Source organism: Schistocerca cancellata, chromosome 1, assembly GCF_023864275.1.
Source record: "Schistocerca cancellata isolate TAMUIC-IGC-003103 chromosome 1, iqSchCanc2.1, whole genome shotgun sequence".
NCBI lineage: Eukaryota > Metazoa > Arthropoda > Insecta > Orthoptera > Acrididae > Schistocerca > Schistocerca cancellata.
In genome coordinates this window covers 1,273,767,309-1,273,789,341 of record NC_064626.1, presented here as the reverse complement: position 1 = coordinate 1,273,789,341, position 22,033 = coordinate 1,273,767,309, and the positions used below count along the sequence as shown (strand labels likewise).

The window sequence follows — 22,033 nt, the reverse complement described above, 5'->3', positions numbered from 1 at the left end:
ATCGTCGGTAAAGCAGATGCCAGACTGACATTCATTGGAAGAATCCTAAGGAAATGCAGTCCTAAAACAAAGGAAGTAGGTTACAGTACACTTGTTCGCCCACTGTTTGAGTATTGCTCAGCAGTGTGGGATCCGTACCAGATAGGGTTCATAGAAGAGATAGAGAAGATCCAACGGAGAACAGCGCGCTTCGTTACAGGATCATTTAGTAATGGCGAAAGCGTTACGGAGATGATAGATAAATTCCAGTGGAGGACTCTGCAGGAGAGACGCTCAGTAACTCGGTACGGACTATTGTTGTAGTTTCGAGAACATACCTTCACCGAAGAGTCAAGCAGTATATTGCATCCTCCTACGTATATCTCGCGAAGAGACCATGAGGATAAAATCAGATAGATTAGAGCCCACACAGAGGCATACCGACAATCCTTCTTTCCACGAACAATACGAGACTGGAATAGAAGGGAGAACCGATGGAGGTACTCAAGGTACCCTCCGCCACACACCGTCAGGTGGCTTGCGGAGTATGGGTGTAGATGTAGATTAATGTGGTCGAACTGTTCCTTCTTCCGAGCGTGAACCGCGCGCACCTTTGCTGCGTGCCTGTTTCCCGCTTGTGCCGACGGCGCGTAAGTTTACGTACTGGGCGATCTCTTCGACCACGGTCTGCCTTCCTCCTAAAGCCGTCGGCACACGGACCGTGCATCCGAACGTTGAGCGTTGAGCGTGCCGAGTTTCTGACGTCATAGCGTGGAATAGCACGTGCAGAGCAATATCTGGTTCAAATGGCTCTGAGCACTATGGGACTCAACTGCCATGGTCATGAGTCCCCTAGAACTTAGAACTACTTAAACCGAACTAACCTAAGGACATCACACACATCCATGCCCGAGGCACGATTCGAACCTGCGACCGCAGCAGCAACGAGGTTTCGGACTGAAGCGCATAGAACCGCTCGTCCACAGCGGCCGGCAAAGAAAAAGGAAGTAGAGTTGATCCACAAAACTAGTCCCATGTCACATCTGTTTGTAGCAGAATACCACAAGATAATCTGTTGTTATTACCTACATCGGACAAAATAAACTTCACAGTCGAAGTCGAAGTAATTTTCGAAAATACCAGCATGCTAAACTTCTTTCGCGAAAATACCTTGCCGGCAAGATTTGAGAGATTCAAGCTCAGACGGAGCCTTACAAACAATCGTCCTTTCCGCGCACTATTGGCGACTGCAACAGGAAAGGGAGGGGCAAAGTGACGGTAGTATATAAAGTACTCTCTGCCATACACCGTAAGGTGCTTGCAGAATATAGATGTAGATATAATACATTGACAGGAATACAGGCAACCAGGTTTTGATTCTATGTCGCACCAACAACTAAAGAAAATGTTTCTATAGGCTGCCTAACAGCTTTGCGACACTACATTAATTAGGATAAAGTGACATCTAGAGGCACGGAAGTAATATCCGTTGTAGCCCAGGGACTGCTGCTGTCTATGTTATACGTTGACTTGACGAATGCCACCAATTACAGTCGCAGATGAAATAGTCGCCTACGAGGAATTTAAGTGGGCTAACATCCTCACTAACATACTCTTAGATATCGAGTATGTATTACTGTTGTCAAAGACTGATGACTAACTTTTAATCAAGAGAAATTCAAAGAATGGATGGTTCTCGCGGAAGAAAGAAGCGTAGTGGCCTTTGACCAAAGGATAAATGACACATAGCTAGTTAGTAATATGACATAAATATTTAGGAGTAGTAATATGAAGAGATATGACGTGGTCGAACACACAGCCTAAGTCGTAACTAAAGCAGATCACAGGCTACGATTCATTGGTGGGATACTGAAAACCACTACTTTGTCTACACTGGAATAGTGCTCAAGTTCATGGGAAGTAAAACTTGTAAGGGTATATAATATTTTTTTAAAAAATGTCTTATCTTCTTCACTCAAAATCGCAGAGGTTCAGTTTTCAAATCTGCATCTCCACACTTCGTTTCTTCTTTTTCTAGAAACTTGAAAATGCATATCGTTAAAAGGGTTGTACTTGAAATGAAATGGGCAACAATGAGTTTTTTGTCAACTCTCCACTATATTCATACAATGTAGGCTTTCACTGTAGCTCCACCATATTGAACAAAATCTTGTACAAAATGCGAGGGCTCTTTTGCCTTGCGTTCTTTCCCTGCGATTGCTACCAGAAGAGACGACTATTTTAGTTAATCTTTATTTTCCTCCTTACGTCGGTGGCAAATGAAAATGAGTCGCGAGCAAAGGTATATCTGCTATATTCATAAATGACCTGTAGGACAAGGCGGACAGCTAATCTGCGGTTGTTTCTTGAGTATGCTGTGGTGCACGGTAAGGGAGCGAAGTTGAGTTGACTGTAGGGAGATACAAAATGACTTGGACAACATTTCTAGTAGGTGTGATGAATGGCAGCTAACTCCAAATATACAAAAAATGTAAATTAAGAGGACGTGTAGGAAAAACAAATCCGTAATATTTGGAAACAGAATTAGTAGTGTCCTGAAACTTCCTGGCAAGTTAAAACTGTGTGCCGGACCGAGACTCGAACTCGGGACCTTTGCCTTTCGCGGGCAAGTGCTTTACCAACTGAGCTACTCAAGCACGACTCACGCTCCGTCCTCACAGCTTCAGTTCTGCCAGTACCTCGTCTCCTACCTTCCAAACTTTACAGAAGCTCTCCTGCGAACCTTGCAGGACTAGCACTCCTGAAAGAAAGGATATTGCGGAGACATGGCTTAGCCACAGCCTGGGGGATGTTTCCAGAATGAGATTTTCACTCTGCAGCGGAATGTACGTTGATATGAAACTTCCTGGCAAATTAAAACAGTGTGCCGGACATTCATTCCGGAAACATCTCCCAGGCTGTGGCTAAGCCATGTCTCCGCAATATCCTTTCTTTCAGGAGTGCTAGTTCTGCAAGGTTCGCAGGAGAGCTTCTGTAAAGTTTGGAAGGTAGGAGACGAGATACTGGCAGAAGTAAAGCTGTGAGACCGGGCGTGAGTCGTGCTTCTGTAGCTCAGTTGGTAGAGCACTTGCCCGCGAAAAGCAAATGTCCCGAGTTCGAGTCTCGGTCCAGCGCACAGTTTTAATTTGCCAGGAAGTTTCATATCAGCGCACACTCCGATGCAGAGTGAAAATCTCATTCTAGTAGTGTCCTGCTTGACACAGTCACGTCGTTTAAATATCTGGGCATAACGTCGCAAACAGAAAAGTTGATTCTCACCAATCTGCGTTTACACTGTATATGTATGTATTCTCATAGTACAGTGCCCTTCAGACGTGTATGCATGTCTGAAGGAACACACACTTTAACTGACTTACGTACAGCCCGTACAGATAAATCTAAATAAAAGCTCACAAAGAGGCTTGAAAGCAGTCATTGTTCACGCGCTCCATCTGCGAAGGAAACGACAAGAAAGATTAATATATGGTTTAATGAACAGTAACATGTGCCAAGCACTTCACACTGATCCCTAGAATAGAGATGTCTATATCAAGGGAGAGCTCTGGGCTGTGGAGACAGTCTGCGAGTGAACAACATGACAGCGAGCACGCCGCATCAGAGTAAAGGGCCGTTCCATGTTCACTTGAGATACCGGCTGACAAGCACGCAGAGCCATTTCCGGTCTAGCCATGTTGGTTCGGTGCAAACGCAACCGAAGTCTAGTCGTTGATGAGGGACGTGGCGATGGGCCGCGTGTGTGTGTGTGTGTGTGTGTGTGTGTGTGTGTGTGTAGGCAATTTGCTGGCCACTTTCGTGGCCCGCGGTGGGTCGGCTCTCTGCTCTGGTTGCCTTGTCGGCGCGCAAACAGCGCCTCTTAAAATATGACGCGAGTATAATTGTGGCCGCAGGTGCGACTGGAGAGGGAGAAGGCCCGCGCTGTGCGTGTTGTGTGTCACTACTGCCGAAGCCTCCCTCCGCCGTAAGACGACCTCACACGGAACGTGAAACACCTCAAACGTTGTTTCCGTCATGGTTAGTGCACGCTCAGAAACGAGCTGGTACGTCACACGGAACGTGCTCACCTACGTTATTTGCGACCGCCGTGCTCTCCTGCGGTAGTGTCGGCTACATTCGGCGCACAAAGAGCACAGTTAGATTACGAAAAATACGCAAATTTGTTCCCTCGTACACATGCCAGCCATGTTGTTCTGTCTATAGTATACACTACATTTACTAGCGAGAAATTAGCTAGTGACGTAGACAACAGTATCGCAATTCATTGTTCCATATTCACAAAATCGAACAAACTCACTTGTAACAGAGAGCGCAAATTTTCCACACACATCGGCACATGCTGCAGAATACGCTTCTATTATAGTAATAGGAACATCCCATTTCTTCTAGGAGACGCGAAGGTAAATAAAAAAATATTTGCAGATGGCAAGATGTGAATCGACAACCTTTCAGTTCACCAAGTTCTCGCCGTAGTCCAGTGTACTATCGTTGTCATGTACTAAATGATTCTACGTCGTCGATCTTCCGATGCCTTGAAGGCTTTAGTCGCCGATATGTCATAAACAGACATTTTATTGTAACAAATAGTACCGAAAGCGAAGCCTCTTTAATGATCTTCACTGCACCGTTGTCTAGAAATGGCGTACTCCCGTGGTACGTAAGTTACAATACGAAAACAATCAATTTGTCGTTTACGTAATATTATTTTAACAAATCGTACCAATAAGTACGCGTTTTCGAGGCATCCTCAAGGGGCCAGTGCTTTGAAACAGTATATATGAATGGCACGTAACTTAACCATCAAATACGGGCTTCAGCTGCAAACGACGTAATCCAGTATGGCGTCTCCCAGTTTATGCTTGTGATGGAGAAAGCTATCCTATTCATCTGCAAGAAGCATAACTCTGATGTGGATGATTCAGGTTTTCGCGGTTGGGAGTGCTCTGAAAAGTGAAATTCCATGTAGTGACGTCACAGAACTGCCAGCTCTGCGTCCACGAACGCTTGCACGTCCCATGTGAGGACGACGGCAGCAGACAACAGAACGCAGTACGGTTTGCTAGACGGTGAATGTGCCACAAAAACGAAAGTAATATTGAGTGTGCCTCAAGGAAACGTAGTAGAATCTCTATTGCCCTCTATATACATAAACAATTTATCAGATCGTGTCATTGGTTGTTGACGATGCAGTTCTACCAGAGGAAAGTATCACCATTAGACGATCGTAAGGAACTGCAGGGAGACTTGGACAAAACTGTTACGTGGTGTAGCGTATGACAACTCTCTTTAAATGTAGATAAAGAAAGATAATAACTACTACAAAGAGACTAAAAGATTGATTGTGAACTTCAGCACGTCAAATCGTTTATAAATATTTAGGAGCTTATTAATAACGTAACTGAAACGCGATCAACATCTAGAATCAGTATTAGGAAAGGCGAAGGGAGACATAGAGGTCTTCGAAAGTTGCTAGGAAACCGGAGTGCATCTGTTAAAGGAGATACATGTTAACTATAGTGCGATGATATGGAGTAATTCTCCAGCGTTTGGAGTCGGCGTCAAAAAGGATACAGTAGCAGAAATCGAACGAATTCAATGATTAGATCGGTGAAACAGATATGATCAGGGTCCTTGAGGGATTCTTTGAAAGAAATGCAGTGTAGCATTTGTGATACCCTCTTGGGAAAATTTGTGTTCGAGGAACAGTCAATAATTGTTCAGTTTCGATCGAATATTTCGCCTTGGAATCGTGATAACAATATTGGAGAGATTAGGGCGCTCATAGAGGAATTTAGGCCGTCATTGTGGTCCCCCCCCCCCCCCCCCCCCCCGCGCCCCTTCTGTTGGTTGACACACAGTCGGTGATACTGTGGTGTTGAGTGCCACCACCTTCCATTACAAAATGTTTGATGTTGCGCAAAGTCCTTCCAAATGTTCTTATCCGCTGCAAAACCTTCTTAAATTACGTTTTCCTTCTACCTTATTACATCAGTTTGCCTACAGATAATATACTTACTGTAAATACTTAATGCATTGCCTGTGAGACGGGCCGAGCGGCTATATTTTTGTCTTACTGTTTCTTCTTCTCTGTATCATTGGAAAACTGAGAAGCTGATATATTTAATCGTGTATAACACACTGGATTCCTTTCAACATTTTGCGAGTTATAAGCAATCATTTTCAGATTTTGTTAGGATTTGTAATGTGCCAAGCAAGGAAGACGAAAAATGATACACAGTTCGAGTGTGAGAAATGTCTAGTGGCGCTGCATATGCCTGTGTTTTTTCGGATATACCACACCGACAAAAACTTCTGAAACAGTATTTTCTTCACTCCTCATCACTTCAACAGAGACTAGTAAGGGTAGAACCCGTATCCAACAAACAAACAAATAAATAAAAATTGTATAATTTTGAGAAGAGTGAGTAAGATAAAATAATCCGATTTTGGTAAATTTAAATAGTAAATATACGGTCGACTATGGAGAAAAATATTAGTAAATCAGTGGATCAAAGCAGAACTGTTATTGAATTAAAAAAAAAAAAGAAAGTATACCGTTTTTCATCTTTATTCAATGCCTGGCACTAAAAGGGCGTCACAGTGAAGTTCTGTGGCATATTTTGTTCAAGTATAACTGAAGGGGGAATTCTAATATACGGTACGCGTGCATGTAGTGACTGGCTGAACCAATTTGGCAGTGCAATTTCCATACTAGCTGTGACGTAGACTTCTCTTGATGGGTTTGCTATAAGCTGTATGTATTGTAATTCAATACTTCTGTCGCTTTCAACCTTCACAGCAACCAGCATCTGTGGAGGAAGTTACTAACAACGTGTGGCAGCATCAAACTAGGTTCTAAATGCTCTACCAACTGAGCTACCCAAGCACGACTCACGCCCCGTCCTTACAGCTTTACTTCCGCCAGTACCTCGTCTCCTACTTTCCAAACTTTACTTCCGCCAGTACTCGTCTCCTACGAGGTACTGGCGGAAGTAAAGCTGTGAGGACGGGGCGTGAGTCGTGCTTGGGTAGCTCAGTTGATAGAGCACAAGCCGGCACGGTAGCTCAGCGTGTTCGGTGAGAGGGTTTAACTGACCTCTGTAACAAAAACTGAGTTAATCGATCAACAGGCCGGCCGGTGTGGTCCTGCGGTTCTAGGCGCTTCAGTCGGGAACCGCGTTATCGCTACGGTCGCAGGTGCGAATACTGCCTCGGGCATGGATGTGTGTGATGTCCTTAGGTTAGTTAGGTTTAAGTAGTTCTAAGTTCTACGGGACTGATGACCTCAGAAGTTAAGTCGCATAGTGCTCAGAGCCATTCGCTCAACAACGAACTTAAACGAATGTCTTACGACGTCCGCCCCGAGCATATGCAACGAACAAAAGCGAACAAAATGGGAATTAAAAAAAAGTTGTTAGAGCACTTGCCCCCGAAAGGCAAAGGTGCCGAGTTCGAGTCTCGGTCCGGCACACAGTTTTAATCTGCCAGGAAGTTTCATCAAACTAGGTTGTACAAATTCGGGCGTAGTCCTTCAGTACCATTCAAAGTGTCTCCTTCGAGAATTTCTTACATTTGTTGCCCGCCTTAAATGATCACTAGTTATCGCTGGGCGATTTGTGAATTTAACAGTACGTCTCTGATCTTTATTAACTGTCGTATTAATATAACACTGGAAAAACGTAACGAATCTTCGTTTTGTTATACTAATTTCATGGGAATGTATAAAAATCAGTAGGTACTTACAAACATGTGTAATAAATAGAATTCTGGAAGTCCGATACATCGAAAAATGCATCTTTATTGGCGACGTATTTATAGCATAATATCGATGTACGAGTACTGGCGTTATTCTTACAGACTATCGCTATTTGCGCCATCTTTACGCAGAAATAATGCGGGGTCCTGGCGGCAGTACCGCCGTCCCGTGTAAGTAGCGAGGAACGCGGATCTGGAGCAGCGAGTGTCCGCGGCAGGGCAGACGCCCCGCGGGGTCACGACCTCGGCCCGCTGCCTTTGCCGGAGGCCGCCGCCTTCCCCTGCGTCAACTGCGCTCTGCGGTGAAAGCGATAGCACGGCGCGGCCAGCGCAGCTGCGCGCCCGCCCGCTATCTCACGCGTGGAATCAATCAGGCGGGCAGAGCCGAGATGGGCCGCGGCGATGGGCCGGCGCTCGCCGCTGCTCGGCTGCGCTCGCCGCTGCTCGGCCGCGTCCGCCCCTGGCGGCTGCGCGATGCTTATCTGCGAGGTCGTGCGGCGCGCGCGCTCAGATAAATGAAATACTGCCCGCCGAGCATTCATTATAATATGGAGGTGCCGACTGCTAATGTGTACAAAGGCCCCGCGAGTATTGACAGGGTATTCTCCCGGAGTAACGCGAGCCGCGCCGCGCTACACTCGTTCTATTAGCGCCGCAGTGGAGGTTGAGTGGGGGGGGGGAGGGGGGGGGGGAGAGATAGGCTGAGGCAGAAGGCAGGCAGATCCGGCCCGCGCTGCCCCGCGGCAGCTCACACTTGGCGCTGTTTCTCGCTTCGCTTCGGAAATAATTGCGAGCGTTATGGGAGGTTATTAACCCGCGGCCTAACCTTATAAACCAAATTACGGCGGCGGCCATTCTTCACCAGCGGCTGAGCGGCTGCCCGCTGTTATTTATCGTCTCGTTAGCCGCCGACGGGACACCCGCGGCAGCGTCTCACCCGCCGCGATGCGTCCCGTGTGTGTGTGGGGGAGAGAGAGAGAGAGAGAGAGAGAGAGAGAGAGAGAGAGAGAGAGAGAGAGAGGGGGGGGGGATAGGGCGTAGGGAGGTGGGAGGTGGGGCTGCTGTCGGTTGCTATGTAATACAGCCCGTCTCTGTGACTACCTGCTGTTGTTTCAGGGCCCGTATACAATCAGAGTGTTGCCATAGATGAAGTGGCATGTGATTAGCTGATCCGCTGCGACGCCATATTTCGTCCGCGAGTCTTTCTCGATTTGACTTAATTATGGTTTGTTACGCAAGCACAAGACCCCGAGAGCAGACATCATTCCGTCAGAACTACTGATAGCCGCGGGAGAGCCAGCCATGACAAAAATTCTTCGAAAAAAAAATGGTTTCAAATGGCTCTGAGCACTATGGGACTTAACATCTCAGGTCATCAGTCTCCTAGAACTTAGAACTACCTAAACCTAACTAACCTAACGACAGCACACACATCCGTGCCCGAGGCAGGATTTGAACCTGCGACCGTAGCGGTCGCGCGGTTCCACACTGAAGCGCCTAAAACCGCTCGGCCACACCGGCCGGCAAAAATTCTTCCACCTGGAGAGCAAGATGTATAAGACGGGCGAAATACCCTCATACTTCAAGAAGAATATAATAATACCAATTCCAAAGAAAGGAAATGGTGACAGGTGTGAAAATTACGGAACTGTCGGTTTAATAAGTCACGGCTGCAAAATACTAACACGAATCCTTTACAGAAAAATGGAAAAACCGGTAGAAGCCGACCTCAGGGAAGATAAGTTCGGATTCCGGAATAATGTACGAACACGTGCCGCAATACTTGACCCTACGACGTCTAATAGAAGATAGGCTAAGGAAAGATAAACCGACCTTTATAGCATTTGCAGACTCAGAGAAAGCTTTAGACAGTGTTGACTGGAATAACTGTCTTTCACATTCTAAAGGTGGCAGGGGCGAATGCAGGGAGCGAAAGGCCATTTACAATTTGTGCAGAAACCAGCTGGCAATTATGAGAGTCGAGGGTCACGAAAGGGTAGCTATGGTTGAGAGGGGAGTGAATCTCTGTGGAGAAATGGCAGCCTATTGTTCCTCAAGAACCGAAACCAGAGAAGGTAGTGATGGTGGACTCTGGGGTCTGGAGTGAAGTCGACGTTCTCGCTCAACCCACAGCTGTTCCACTGGCTTCAGGTCGGGACACTGGGCAGCTCGGTCTGTTTTAGAAATGTTATCGTCCACAGACCGTTGCTTCACAGATGCTCCTGTACCATCACTACCTTCTCTGGTTTCGGTCCTTGAGGAACAATAGGCTGCCACTTCTCCACAGAGATTCAGAAGATTCGTTGAAACGCAGTTCAACCAGTCATAAAGGCGAAGTCTGGACACACCCAATTTTAATGTCCACTAACAGGTGTCGGAATACTTTTGTTGTGACTATCTACTAGCGATCATACGAGTATTACATTAGAAATTTCCTCCACTTTCAATATTTTCTGGTCAAAATCTGCATCAATTTAAAAGATAAATTATTTTATTGCTAAACTAGCTGATAATAACCCGTTTCGCTGGGGTCTTTGTTTCCTGTCAGTACTTATCTCAATACCACGATAACTAATTTCATTGTCCGCAATTACATTACTTTTATGTAGGAAACATTGTAGATCCAGAATTGTATCTCGATGCAATCCAGTGACGTTAAAGGAGCGCTGAACGGTTTCATCATCTTCGTTTCCTACAAAATAAACTTGTAAAAACTTCGGCGTTTCATTTGTAAATGGTAACAATGACCCAGTCATGTGATACACTTATCCTTGGATTCGAAACACCAGATTAAATCCTCCATCCCCGGTTGTTGCTGTTGCTCCAAATAATGTCATCTGGAAGCATCCATTATACCGTCTTTTTGGAGGAGGAAAAAAAAATCCTTCGATGTCAGTGCTTCACTTTTCACGCATCCAGAAAATTCAGGTGAGAGTAATTTTAGTGCTGGCAATCTAATTTTACCAGTTGAGCAGCATGTACTTGGTATTTTTCCTTTAAATTTTTTTGGCCTTTCCATACTCCAGATTGCTATTCTTCGATGTTCATTATATTTTATAGGTGCATCGTAATGATGCCTCATTTTTAAGACAGTAACGTCCTTCCCGACTAATAAGGGACTCGGACAGTCATAGTTCCTCTGGCTCATTGAAAATGAGGCTCCAAAAGTCTGACGTATGGGCCACTATTTTTGTTAGACTGTTTGAGTTAGACTATTTGAGTAACATTGCAGGATCACAAGTTAACATAGGGGCGAGATAAGCCATTGCAGATGCAAAATGCTAGTACATTAATAGTCGATGTAATTGCCAGAATGTTGAATACAAGCATGCAAACATGCATGCATTGTATTGTACAGGTGCCTTATGTCAGTTTTTGGGATGGAGTTCAATGCCTGTTGCACTTTGTTGGTCAATGCAGGGACGGTTAATGCTGTTTGTGGATGACAGTGCTCGACTGGAGACGGATCTGGTGACCGAGCAGGCCAGTTCAACTCGTTGACACTGTAGGGCACGGTGGGTTACAACGGCAGTATGTGGGCGAGCGTTGTCGTGTTCGAGAACAACCCCTGGTATGCTTTTCATCAGTGGTAGCACAAGAAGTCCAATCACAAGATTGGCGTACAAATTTTCAGTTAAGGTGTGTAGGATGACCACAAGAATTCTCCTGCTATCATACGAAAACGCGACCCAGACCATAACACCAGCTGTAGGTGCAGTGTTTCTAGCATGCAGACAGGTTGTTAGTAGGCCATCAACCAGCCACCATCTAACCAACACACGGTGATCACTGGCACGGAGGCAGAACCAGCTTCAATCAGAAAACACAGCAGACCTCCGCTGTGCCCTCCAATGAGACCTCGCCTTATATCACTGAAGACGCAAACGGTGATGGTTTGGGGTCAGTTGAATGCACGCTATATGGCGTCTGGCTCGCAGCCGTTCTTGAAGTAACCGATTTTTAACGATTCGTTGTGTCGCTGTGGTGACAACTGCCGCCAAAATTGCTGCTGCAGATGCAGTACGATGCAACAGAGGAATACGCCGACCACGATGGTCTTCTCTCTCGGTAATTCCACGTGGCCGCTCGGAGACTGGTAATTTTCGACCGTATTTTCTCGCGACCACCGCTGCCAGCAATAATGTGCAGTGGCTACATTCCTGACAAGTCTTTCTGCATTATCGCAGAAGGAACATCCAGCTCCTCGTAGCCCTATTACAGGATCTCGTGCAGCCTCAGTGAGGTGTTCATAATGGCGTCTCTGTTGCCGCAAAGGATTTTTTGACTAAAATCAACTCACCACTTTCAGTCTCGAAGGTTACTAACACCCACGACAGCTGCTGCGTGTATTTAAAGCAAACCTGATTTGCATCCTCTCAGTGGCGCCGCTAGCGCCGCTCTTGTGCGACTGTCACGAAATTTGAATGCAAATCATATTTCAGATGTAGAAAGACGCCTATGAACTTTGGTTCATGTCGCACAACTCCTTCTTGGTGTTGCGATTTTTTTCCCGTCAGTGTATTTCATTAGATGACCAGCAGAAATGAAGTGCTCAGCGATAGCGAAGTTCCTTGCTTCGAGAAGGTGAATATACTGGTGACGTTCCACAACGCGATCCTAAACAGTGCGCGTCGTTTGCCCACTAAAGTAGTTACCCAACTCGGACAGAATCCTTTAAACGCCTGTCTTGCCCAACTTCAAGTCGTCTTTGATAGATCTCAAAAGCGTCGAGAGTTTTGACACAGGACGAAAACTCATTTTAATCTTGTATGTTCTTAATGTTCTATTTTCGCGCAAACATTTCCAATATATGGTAGATAAACTGCCTCGTCCTCTCCCTTATCCTGGCATTTTGACGCGTGTAAGCACTCTCCGTGCTTGCTTATACGAAAATCCATTATTCAGGAACACAATTTGGGGGTATTCCAGTTGTGCTTGCGGGTTAATGGTATGTGCTCGTGATCAAGGTCTGCAGAACGCCCATTGTTTGTGCGGATGGTGGCAACTAATAGCCTGCAAATACAGGTCTGTATGAGTGGGCCTTCGAAATGTACCATCGTTTTTGCATCGCACAAACACGCTTAAAAACGGCAATCAGTCTTCTTTCTCCGTCTCAATAGGACATTTTATGTTATCCTTTATGGCGTTAAGATTTTGAAAGAACTCCCGTAGACTGTTGAAACCATGAGGCTAGATTGTAAAAGTATTGTCAAATTACTGTTGGTTTTAAAAGAACTGAGTCAAGTGCTTGCATTTTCATGTAATCTTCAGTAAACTATAAAAGTACAGAGTCGTCAATATTTAAATATTAGTTTTGGAATCATTATCGACTCCGCAGTGAATACTAATGCACATGTTTCATTTGAGTGAAAAACATGCTTTTAAAATTGTATGTGTCCACCAAATGGATTTCTGTCATTTTTCTGAAAGAAGTCTAATTGAAAGGCATGTCCACTTTACTGAAGTGTAAGTCTTTTACTTATGTGGGCCTCACTGTCTTCTTTTAAGGGGAATGATAGTTTAGAATTATTTCTATACTAGGAAATATACTCGTATTATTTCAAAGTTTGCCGCGTTAATAGTTTACTAACATGAAATAAAGCAGTTCTTCTTTGAATCTTCTGTATTCATGAATTCATAGATGGTTGATTTGCAAAATATGATTCATAAAATGTTCCACAAGATTCTTCTTTCAATAGTTAAACGTTACTTCTCTGTACAACTGCGTTTCCAATACCACATCATATAGTTACTCTTCCCGCCAAGTGCTAACAAGAAGAACGATGAAGATTCTAACATGCTAGTCAAAGAATTTAGTGATTGTCGTAGATATTCAATAGAAATGATATTTAAATATTATAAATGTCTGGCAAATTTTATAAAAATAACTGTAAAAAATTAGTATATTTATATTTTAGTTATTTTAATCACACATACGATAAATATATCCTCTGAAATGGTAGGTCATAAGCTATATAAAGTTAGGTTTTTGTACAAATTTAATATTTAAATTAATGTGAAGAGATGGGTACCAGCTAGTATCGTATATTATGTAATATGCATTAAAATCTCAAAAAGAAAATGCAAAAGCTCAATCTAGTGGGGGCCAGTGGAGTAAACTGGAACGAAAACAAGGTTTTCTGGTCTGATGAATACAGAATATCAGCAGCAGCTGAAAATGGTATAACGGGAGAAGTATTCGATATGAACAGGAAGGTGGAACAGAGAGTAAGCTACGGCGAACAGTTCAGTAATAGGGTTGTTCTCACCAGAATCGACAGCAAAACAACAACGTCGACAGTAGTGCGGGTATAATGCCGACGTCGCAAGCAGAAGATGAAGAGGAAGAGAAAGTATTTGAGGGTGTTGAACGTGTAATACGGAACGTAAAGGGAAGCGAAAATCATGGGGATTGGAATGCGGTTGTAGGAGAAGGAGTAGAAGAAAATGTTACGGGAGAATATGGGGTTGGTAATAGAAATGAGAGAGGAGAAAGACTAACTGAGCTCTGCAACAAATTTCAGCTAGTAACACCGAATTCTCTGTTCAAGAATCAAAAGATGAAGAGGTATACGTGAAAAAGGCCGGTAGATACTGGAAGATTATCCGATATCATGGTCAGACACTGATCCTGAAATCAGATACTGGATTGTAAGGCGTAATCAGGAGCAGATATAGACTCAGGTACAATTTAGTAGCGACGAAGAGTATGCTGAAGTTTGAGAGACTTGACAGGAAGAATCAGCGCGCAAAGAAGTGGAATAGGGAAGTACTACGGAATGAAGAGATACGCTTGAAGTTCTCTAAGGCCATAGATACTACGATAAGAAATAGCTCAGTAGGCAGTACAGTTGAAGAGGAATCGAAATCACTCAAAAGGGCAATCACAGAAGTTGGAAAGAAAAACACAAGTACAAAGAAGATAATTTTAAAGAAACAATGGGTAACAGAAGAAATACTTCAGTTGATGAATGAAAAAAGGAAGTACAAAAATGTTCAAGGAAATTAAGGAATACAGAAACTATAGTCACTTAGGAATGAAACAAGTACGAAGTGCAGAGAAGCTAAAGCTAAATGACTGCATGAAAAATGCGAAGAAATCGAAAGAAACGATTGTCGGAAGTACTGACTCAGCAAAGGTCAAAACAACCTTCGGTGAAATTAAAAGCAAGGGTGGTAATGTTAAGAGTGCAATGGGAATTATATTGCTAAATGCAGAGGAGAGAGCGGATAGGTGGAAAGAGTACATTGGAAGCCTCTGTGAGGGGGAAGACTTGTCTGATGATGTGATGGGAGAAGAAACAGGAGTCGATTTAGAAGAGATAGGGGATGCAGTAATAGAAGCAGAGTTTTAAAAAAACTTTGGAAGACTTACGTTTAAATAAGGCAGAAGGGACGGATAACATTCCATCACAATTTCTGAAATTATTGGGTGAAGTGGCAAAAAAGCGACTATTCACGTTGGTGTGTAGAATGTATGAGTCTGGCGATATACCGTCTGACTTTTGGAAAAATATCATCCACACAATTCTGAAGTTTGCAAGAACTGACAAGTGAGGGAATTATCGCACAATCAGCTTAACAAGTCATGTATCCAAGCTGTTTACAAGAATAATGTACAGAAGAATGGAATAGAAAACTAAGGATGTATAAGATGACGATCAGTTTGGCATTGGGAAATGTAAAAGCGTTAAAGAGGCAATTCTGACGTTGCGACTGATACTGGAAGTGAGACTAAAGAAAAATCAAGACACCTTCATATTATTTCTCCACGTGGAAAAAGCGTTCGACAACGTCAAATGGTGCTGGATGTTGGAAATTCTGAGGAAATAAGAGTAAGCTAGAGGGAGAGACAGGTAATATACAAGAAGTACAAGAGACAAGAGTGATTAATTTGACTGGAAGACCAAGAACAAAGTTCTCGGATTAGAAAATCTGCGAGACAGGGATGTAGTCTTTCGCCCCCATTGTTCAATCCCATCGAAGAAGGAATGGTAGAAATAAACTGCTAGCTAGGCAGCAAAAGAACCTGTGACGGACGCTGCAAGGAGGACATCAGAAACAGACTGGCGTTGGCAAAAAGGGCATTCCTGGCCAAGAGAGGTCTACTAGTATCAAAAAAGGCCTTAATTTGAGGAAGAAATTTCTGAGAATGTACGTTTGGAGCACAGAATTGTATAGTAGTGAAACATGGACAGTGGGAAAACTGGAACAGAAGAGAATCGAAGCATTCGAGATGTGGTGCTTAAGACGAATGTTGAAAATTAGGTGGGCTGATAAGATGAGGAGATTCTCCGCAGAATCGGAGAGGAAAGGAGTGTGTGGAAAACACTGACGAGGAGAAGGGACGGATGTTAAGACATCAGGAACTGACTTCCATGGTACGAGGGAGCTACAGGGGAAGACAGAGACAGGAATACATCCAGCAAATAATTGAGGACGTAGGTTGCAAGTGCTGTTCTGAGATGAAGAGGTTGGCATGGGAGAGGAATTCCTGGCGGGCTGCATCAAACTAGTTAAAATACTGATGACTCAAAAAAGTTAGTCTTCATTACGTCTTAGTGCTTAGTATGCAGTGAAACTTGACGCTGTCAGCGAGTAATAAACGTAATTACCGTTAGAGACTTGACGGTTTTTGCGGTCACTACACGTGGGAAGCTGATTCTGACCTGAGAATTTAAGATGTCTGCGAGATATATAGAGTTTTTGTTCGTGTGCCTTCTGTATAATGTTTTCCGGCATTTTCGCGACATACTCTCACACGGACGAGTCGCGCTGGCATTTTTGGTATGCATTTCGTGTCCCCTCTTAGTGTGACCTGACAGGGATGCCACTTACTTCAGCAGTATTTCGTAGAAGCTATTATTTCTTAAGCAGTATTTTTTGTAGCCAAATTGCATTTTACAAGAAATTAAAGTTTTCTTTGGCTTGACGTTTGGTTTGAACACACCTATTCTTTTGCTAAGTATGACCCAGCCATTTTAATGTGGACTTTGAATCACTGTGCAACTTTGGATTTTTCAATTTGTCACTGTCTTTCCGATCTATCGAAGTCTGCCATTTTCTTTACTTACCATTGCGACAAAGTAATTATTCCACTTCATACGAGGGTCAGTCAAATGAAAACCTTAAATTTGTAATAACATATCGAAATTTCGCGCCGTTGTACTGGAAGTTGGAAAGCGTGCTACAAACAGCGTGAAGAATGGTCTGTAGGTGGCAGCATAGTGTAGATGCACACATACCGTCGTAGTATCAGTATAAAGATGGCTGCCCCACTTGCTACTTGCACCAGGGAAGAACAGCGTTCTGTTATTCGGTTTTTGAGTAGTGAAGGTGTGAAACCTATTGAAATTCATCGACGAATGAAGGTTCAGTACGGTGATGCATGTTTGTCATAGCAGCAGGTCTACGAATGGAGTAGGAAGTTCACAAATGGTGTGACTTCAGTGGAAGATGCTCCTCGTCCAGGTCAGGCACAACGAGTTGTGACTCTACATTGTGCATGATGTGCTCCAGTTTCACAAAGTGTCTGCAAGATGAGTGCCACGGCAGCTGACTCCTGAAATGAGAGAACGACGTGTTGATGCTTGAGAAGAACTTCTTCGGCGCTCTGAACGAGAAGGTGATGGCTTCCTTGAAAGAATCGTTACTGGGGACGAAACCTGGGTTCACTTCCACCAACCGGAAACGAAGAGAGCGAGCAACCCAGACCTTGCCCCAAGTGATTTCCATATGTTTGGATCACTCAAAGACGCAATGGGAGGAAAGAAGTTCCGTTTTGATGAAGAGGTACACCACGCGGTGCATGAGTGGTTGCGCGGACTACCAAGAAATTTTTTTCTAAAGGAATTTATGCACTTGGTAAGCGCTGGAGGACTTGCATTGACCGTGGAGGAGATTATGTTGAAAAGTGATACAGCTTTGTACCACTTCTGAAACCATTTGTACTTGAAAACCACATACGCTAAATAAATAATAACCACTTCTGCACAATAAATAATATTTTTAAAAAATATTGAAGGTTTTCATGTGACTCATCCTCGTATTTCTGTACATTGCTAGTTCCAGATATTTGCATGAATTACGTCGCATTTAAAACGTATACACACGTTGCTTCTCTTCCGTTTCAAATGCTGATAATGCTCTTGGTTTTATATAATATATTGGTGTGTGTTATGTTCTTCCCATCACCACATGAATCTATGACTCTATTATGGTGCTGCGGCGACGCGGTTTCGAAACCCTGGAGGCAATACAGCGTTCTTTTTGCGAGCTGCTGTTGAGGAAATTTAGAGAACCGGCCAACTGCAAAACGACTCTACTGTCCACACGGGGACATCGGAGACCGACTGCAAAACGATTCTGTTGTTCCCCAACGAGCTAGTACATTTCGCTTTAAGATCACGAAGTAATATCGGAGAAATTAGCTCGTTCGGAGGCATATAGCGAGTCGTTCTTCCTTCGCTGTATTTGCAAGTCGAATATGACAAAAGACAAGTAGTGGAACGTGGTACCCTCCACTGTGCACCCTTCATCGTGTGGTGGCATGCGGACCATGTATGCACATGGAGCGCCTTCTGTAGGTCCCGAATCCACGGAGACGAATTTTACAGCTATCTAATCGTGATTGATTGCTGCTATGCCACCACAGTACACAGGAATCGTACACAGGAATCTGACGAGATACTGTGTCTCAGTGTCCTTTTAAATGTACAAAACAGTTCAGTTGGTGGTAATTCTGTTAAAGTATTCCACGACCGGTTTCGAAGCTTAGAGTTTCATCATCAGGTGCCGCCAAATAATTACGAGAACGTAAATGCGTGGTGGTCGGGCCAGTGAGTCATCGTGTATCACACCCACTTCAAACAAATGCATGGGAGCGTAGGGCTAGCAACCACAGCGCCCGTCTGGACAGTACGACACGCAAATGTCACCTGAGGATCTTGCTTTAAGCTACGAAACCGTTAATGGAATAAATTAAGAAAAGTACTGGCAACTGATGCGGATTTTTATTCTATAAAGTTTTAAGTGTAGTATCTTCAATTTCATATACAGGGTGTTACAAAAAGGTACGGCCAAACTTTCGGGAAACATTCCTCACACACAAAGAAAGAAAATATCTTATGTGGACATGTGTCCGGAAACGCTTACTTTCCATGTTAGAGCTCATTTTATTACTTCTCTTCAAATCACATTAATCATGGAATGGAAACAGACAGCAACAGAACGTACCAGCGTGACTCCAAACACTTTGTTACAGGAAATGTTCAAAATGTCCTCCGTTAGCGAGGATACATGCATCCACCCTCCGTCGCATGGAATCCCTGATGCGCTGATGCAGCCCTGAAGAATGGCGTATTGTATCACAGCCGTCCACAATACGAGCACGAAGATCTCTACATTTGGTACCGGGGTTGCTTAGACAAGAGCTTTCAAATGCCCCCATAAATGAAAGTCAAAAGGGTTGAGGTCAGGAGAGCGTGGAGGCGACGGAATTGGTCCGTCTCTACGAATCCATCGGTCACCGAATCTGTTGTTGAGAAGCGTACGAACACTTCGACTGAAATGTGCAGGAGCTCCATCGTGCATGAACCACATGTTGTGTCGTACTTGTAAAGGCACACGTTCTAGCAGCACAGGTAGAGTATCCCGTATGAAATCATGATAACGTGCTCCATTGAGCATAGGTGTGAAAAACATGGGGCCCAATCAAGACATCACCAACAATACCTGCCCAAGCGTTCACAGAAAATCTGTGTTGATGACGTGATTGCACAATTGCGTACGGATTCTCGTCAGCCCACACATGTTGATTGTGAAAATTTACAATTTGATCACGTTGGAATGAAGCCTCATCCGTAAAGAGAGCATTTGCACTGAAATGAGGATTGACACATTGTCGGATGAACCATTCGCAGAAGTGTACCCGTGGAGGCCAATCAGCTGCTGATAGTGCCTGCACACGCTGTAGATGGTACGGAAACAACTGGTTTTCCGGTAGCACTCTCCATACAGTGACGTGGTCAACGTTGCCTTGTACAGCAGCAACTTCTCTGACGCTGACATTAGGGTAATCGTCAACTGCACGAAGAATTGCCTCGTCCATTGCAGGTGTTCTCGTCGTTCTAGGTCTTCCCCAGTCGCGAGTCATAGGCTGGAATGTTCCGTGCTCCCTAAGACGCCGATCAATTGCTTCGAACGTCGTCCTGTCGGGACACCTTCGTTCTGGAAATCTGTCTCGATACAAACGTACCGCACCACGGCTATTGCCTTGTGCTAATCCATACATCAAATGGGCATCTGCCAACTCCGCATTTGTAAACATTGCACTGACAGCAAAACCAGGTTCGTGATGAACACTGACCTGTTGATGCTACGTACTGATGTGATGTGCTTGATGCTAGTACTGTAGAGCAATGAGTCGCATGTCAACACAGGCACCGAAGTCAACATTACCTTCCTTCAATTGGGCCAACTGGCGGTGAATCGAGGAAGTACAGTACATACTGACGAAACTAAAATGAGCTCTAACATGGAAATTAAGCGTTTCCGGACACATGTCCACATAACATCTTTTCTGTATTTGTGTGTGATGAATGTTTCCTGAAAGTTTGGCTGTACCTTTTTGTAACACCTTGTATATGTAGAACTGTGATGATGTGAAGAAATTATGTTCAGTTATATAAAAATTTCGGCGATTCTGATGTGTCATAGGCTGAAAGTGCCAAGTTGTTTTGCGTATGTAAATAAAGGCGATGGAGACGGTGAGGTGGTGTTGTGTTCGGCAGGTGGGTGGTGCGGGCCAAGCAGCCGCGGCTGTCGTTCGAGCTGGAGGTGTGCCTGGTGGCGCCCTCTGCAGACGCCGAGCACGTGGTGGCCGTGCGACGCAAGCGCCTCCGCGGCGACGCCTGGAGCTACAAGCGCGTGTGCGAGCAGGTGCTGGCCCTGGGCGACGGCTAGCTGCCCAGCTGCCCAGCTGCCCGGCTGCCCGCCCCGGCTCAACTCTAGTCTTCCCAGACGCTTCCAAAACCTTTCCTACAACACTGTAGCCTGCAATATATTTTGATGTTGTGAAACGCCCGCTGTAAATTTTACGTAGTATTTTCTAATTCATCAGTTATTGTCGCGCTCTAAACCTGTCTACGGCAGACTTATCATAAAAGTCTTCCAGGTTTTAATAACACGGAAATAATATCTTAGAACTCCAGTGATGATTCACTCTAAGAGTTTCAGAAAATATTTTCCAACTTTTGATGTTTTAATTCTCCAAATATTTACATGACTGCTGCACTTTTAAATGTTTCCAGTCCTCTGTATTTATACGTGTCATATATATTCCATTCTTTCCATTTAACAGGTTCTCTAATTTCTTCGTTTCATATTTTTATACAATTTATGTATCTACCTGCTTTTGTTGCTAAACTTCCCTATTTTGTTTACGTTTATCTATTATGTAAACTTCGTGCAAGCAGCTTCATAAACCTCTACTCTCGGTTTGATACAAGCATGTAGTCCGTCTGAATATACTTCCTTTTACAGTCTTGTTCTAATAGTTGGACTTCGTACTGAGACATATTCACAAGCCTATATAAAACGTGTTAAATTCGTGCTTCCTCTGAACGTCATTTATGTAACAAAATCACATTTTGCAGCGTAAAACGTGACCTGGTGCTGTATAACGCAGCTAAGTATGATTTTGACCTGGTATTGAGATTGCTATGGGGCCAGTTCAATTTTTAATGGCTCGGTTTTCTCATGACGTGGCTATTCTAAAGACAGGTGTTGCGAAGAAGTTGCTAAACGAATCGCTATCAGTATTTCTCAACAATTATATCAGAAATTCTTTATAATTTCTTCCTTCTTGGTACAGAATATATATTTTTATTCTTTTGGTGTGTCATAGTGTTAATAAATAGTATTATATATTCATAGATTTATATATTTAGTTTGTAAACGGATTTGGATGTAAAATATTTCTAATCTGTGTCAAATGTTCTAAATGAAGACGCTAGCATTACTTTCTGTTCCTAATAAAATTTCATACTGCTGTGAGATTTTGCGCGTTGACTCTTGTTCCATCCCTCTGTCTATGCACTTGTATTTAGTGTGCTCGACGGGAGCGGGATGTGCTGTCGACACAAACAAAACATCCGGCAGTTCGTCTAACCTGCCGAACAATTCCTTTAACAAGTGGAGTCCAAGGAAAGAGATTCAGTTCGTTTAGACCTCACTACCGTCATACTTGGCATTTCTTACAGCCTCGAATCGAGCAGTGAATTGT

At 44.0% G+C, this 22,033-nt stretch overlaps 1 protein-coding gene across 1 annotated transcript in view; it reads left to right on the top strand.

The window, feature by feature from the left end:
* Window positions 1-21,774, top strand: part of LOC126145824 (maternal embryonic leucine zipper kinase-like) — a 393,633-nt gene extending 371,859 nt beyond the window's left edge. Inside the window, exon 13 of the mRNA XM_049915586.1 lies at window positions 20,541-21,774. Within this exon, the coding sequence (XP_049771543.1) occupies window positions 20,541-20,712 (172 nt within the window). The 3' untranslated portion in view covers window positions 20,713-21,774. The remainder of the gene's footprint in view (window positions 1-20,540) is intronic.
* The last annotated feature ends 259 nt before the right edge of the window (window positions 21,775-22,033 follow it).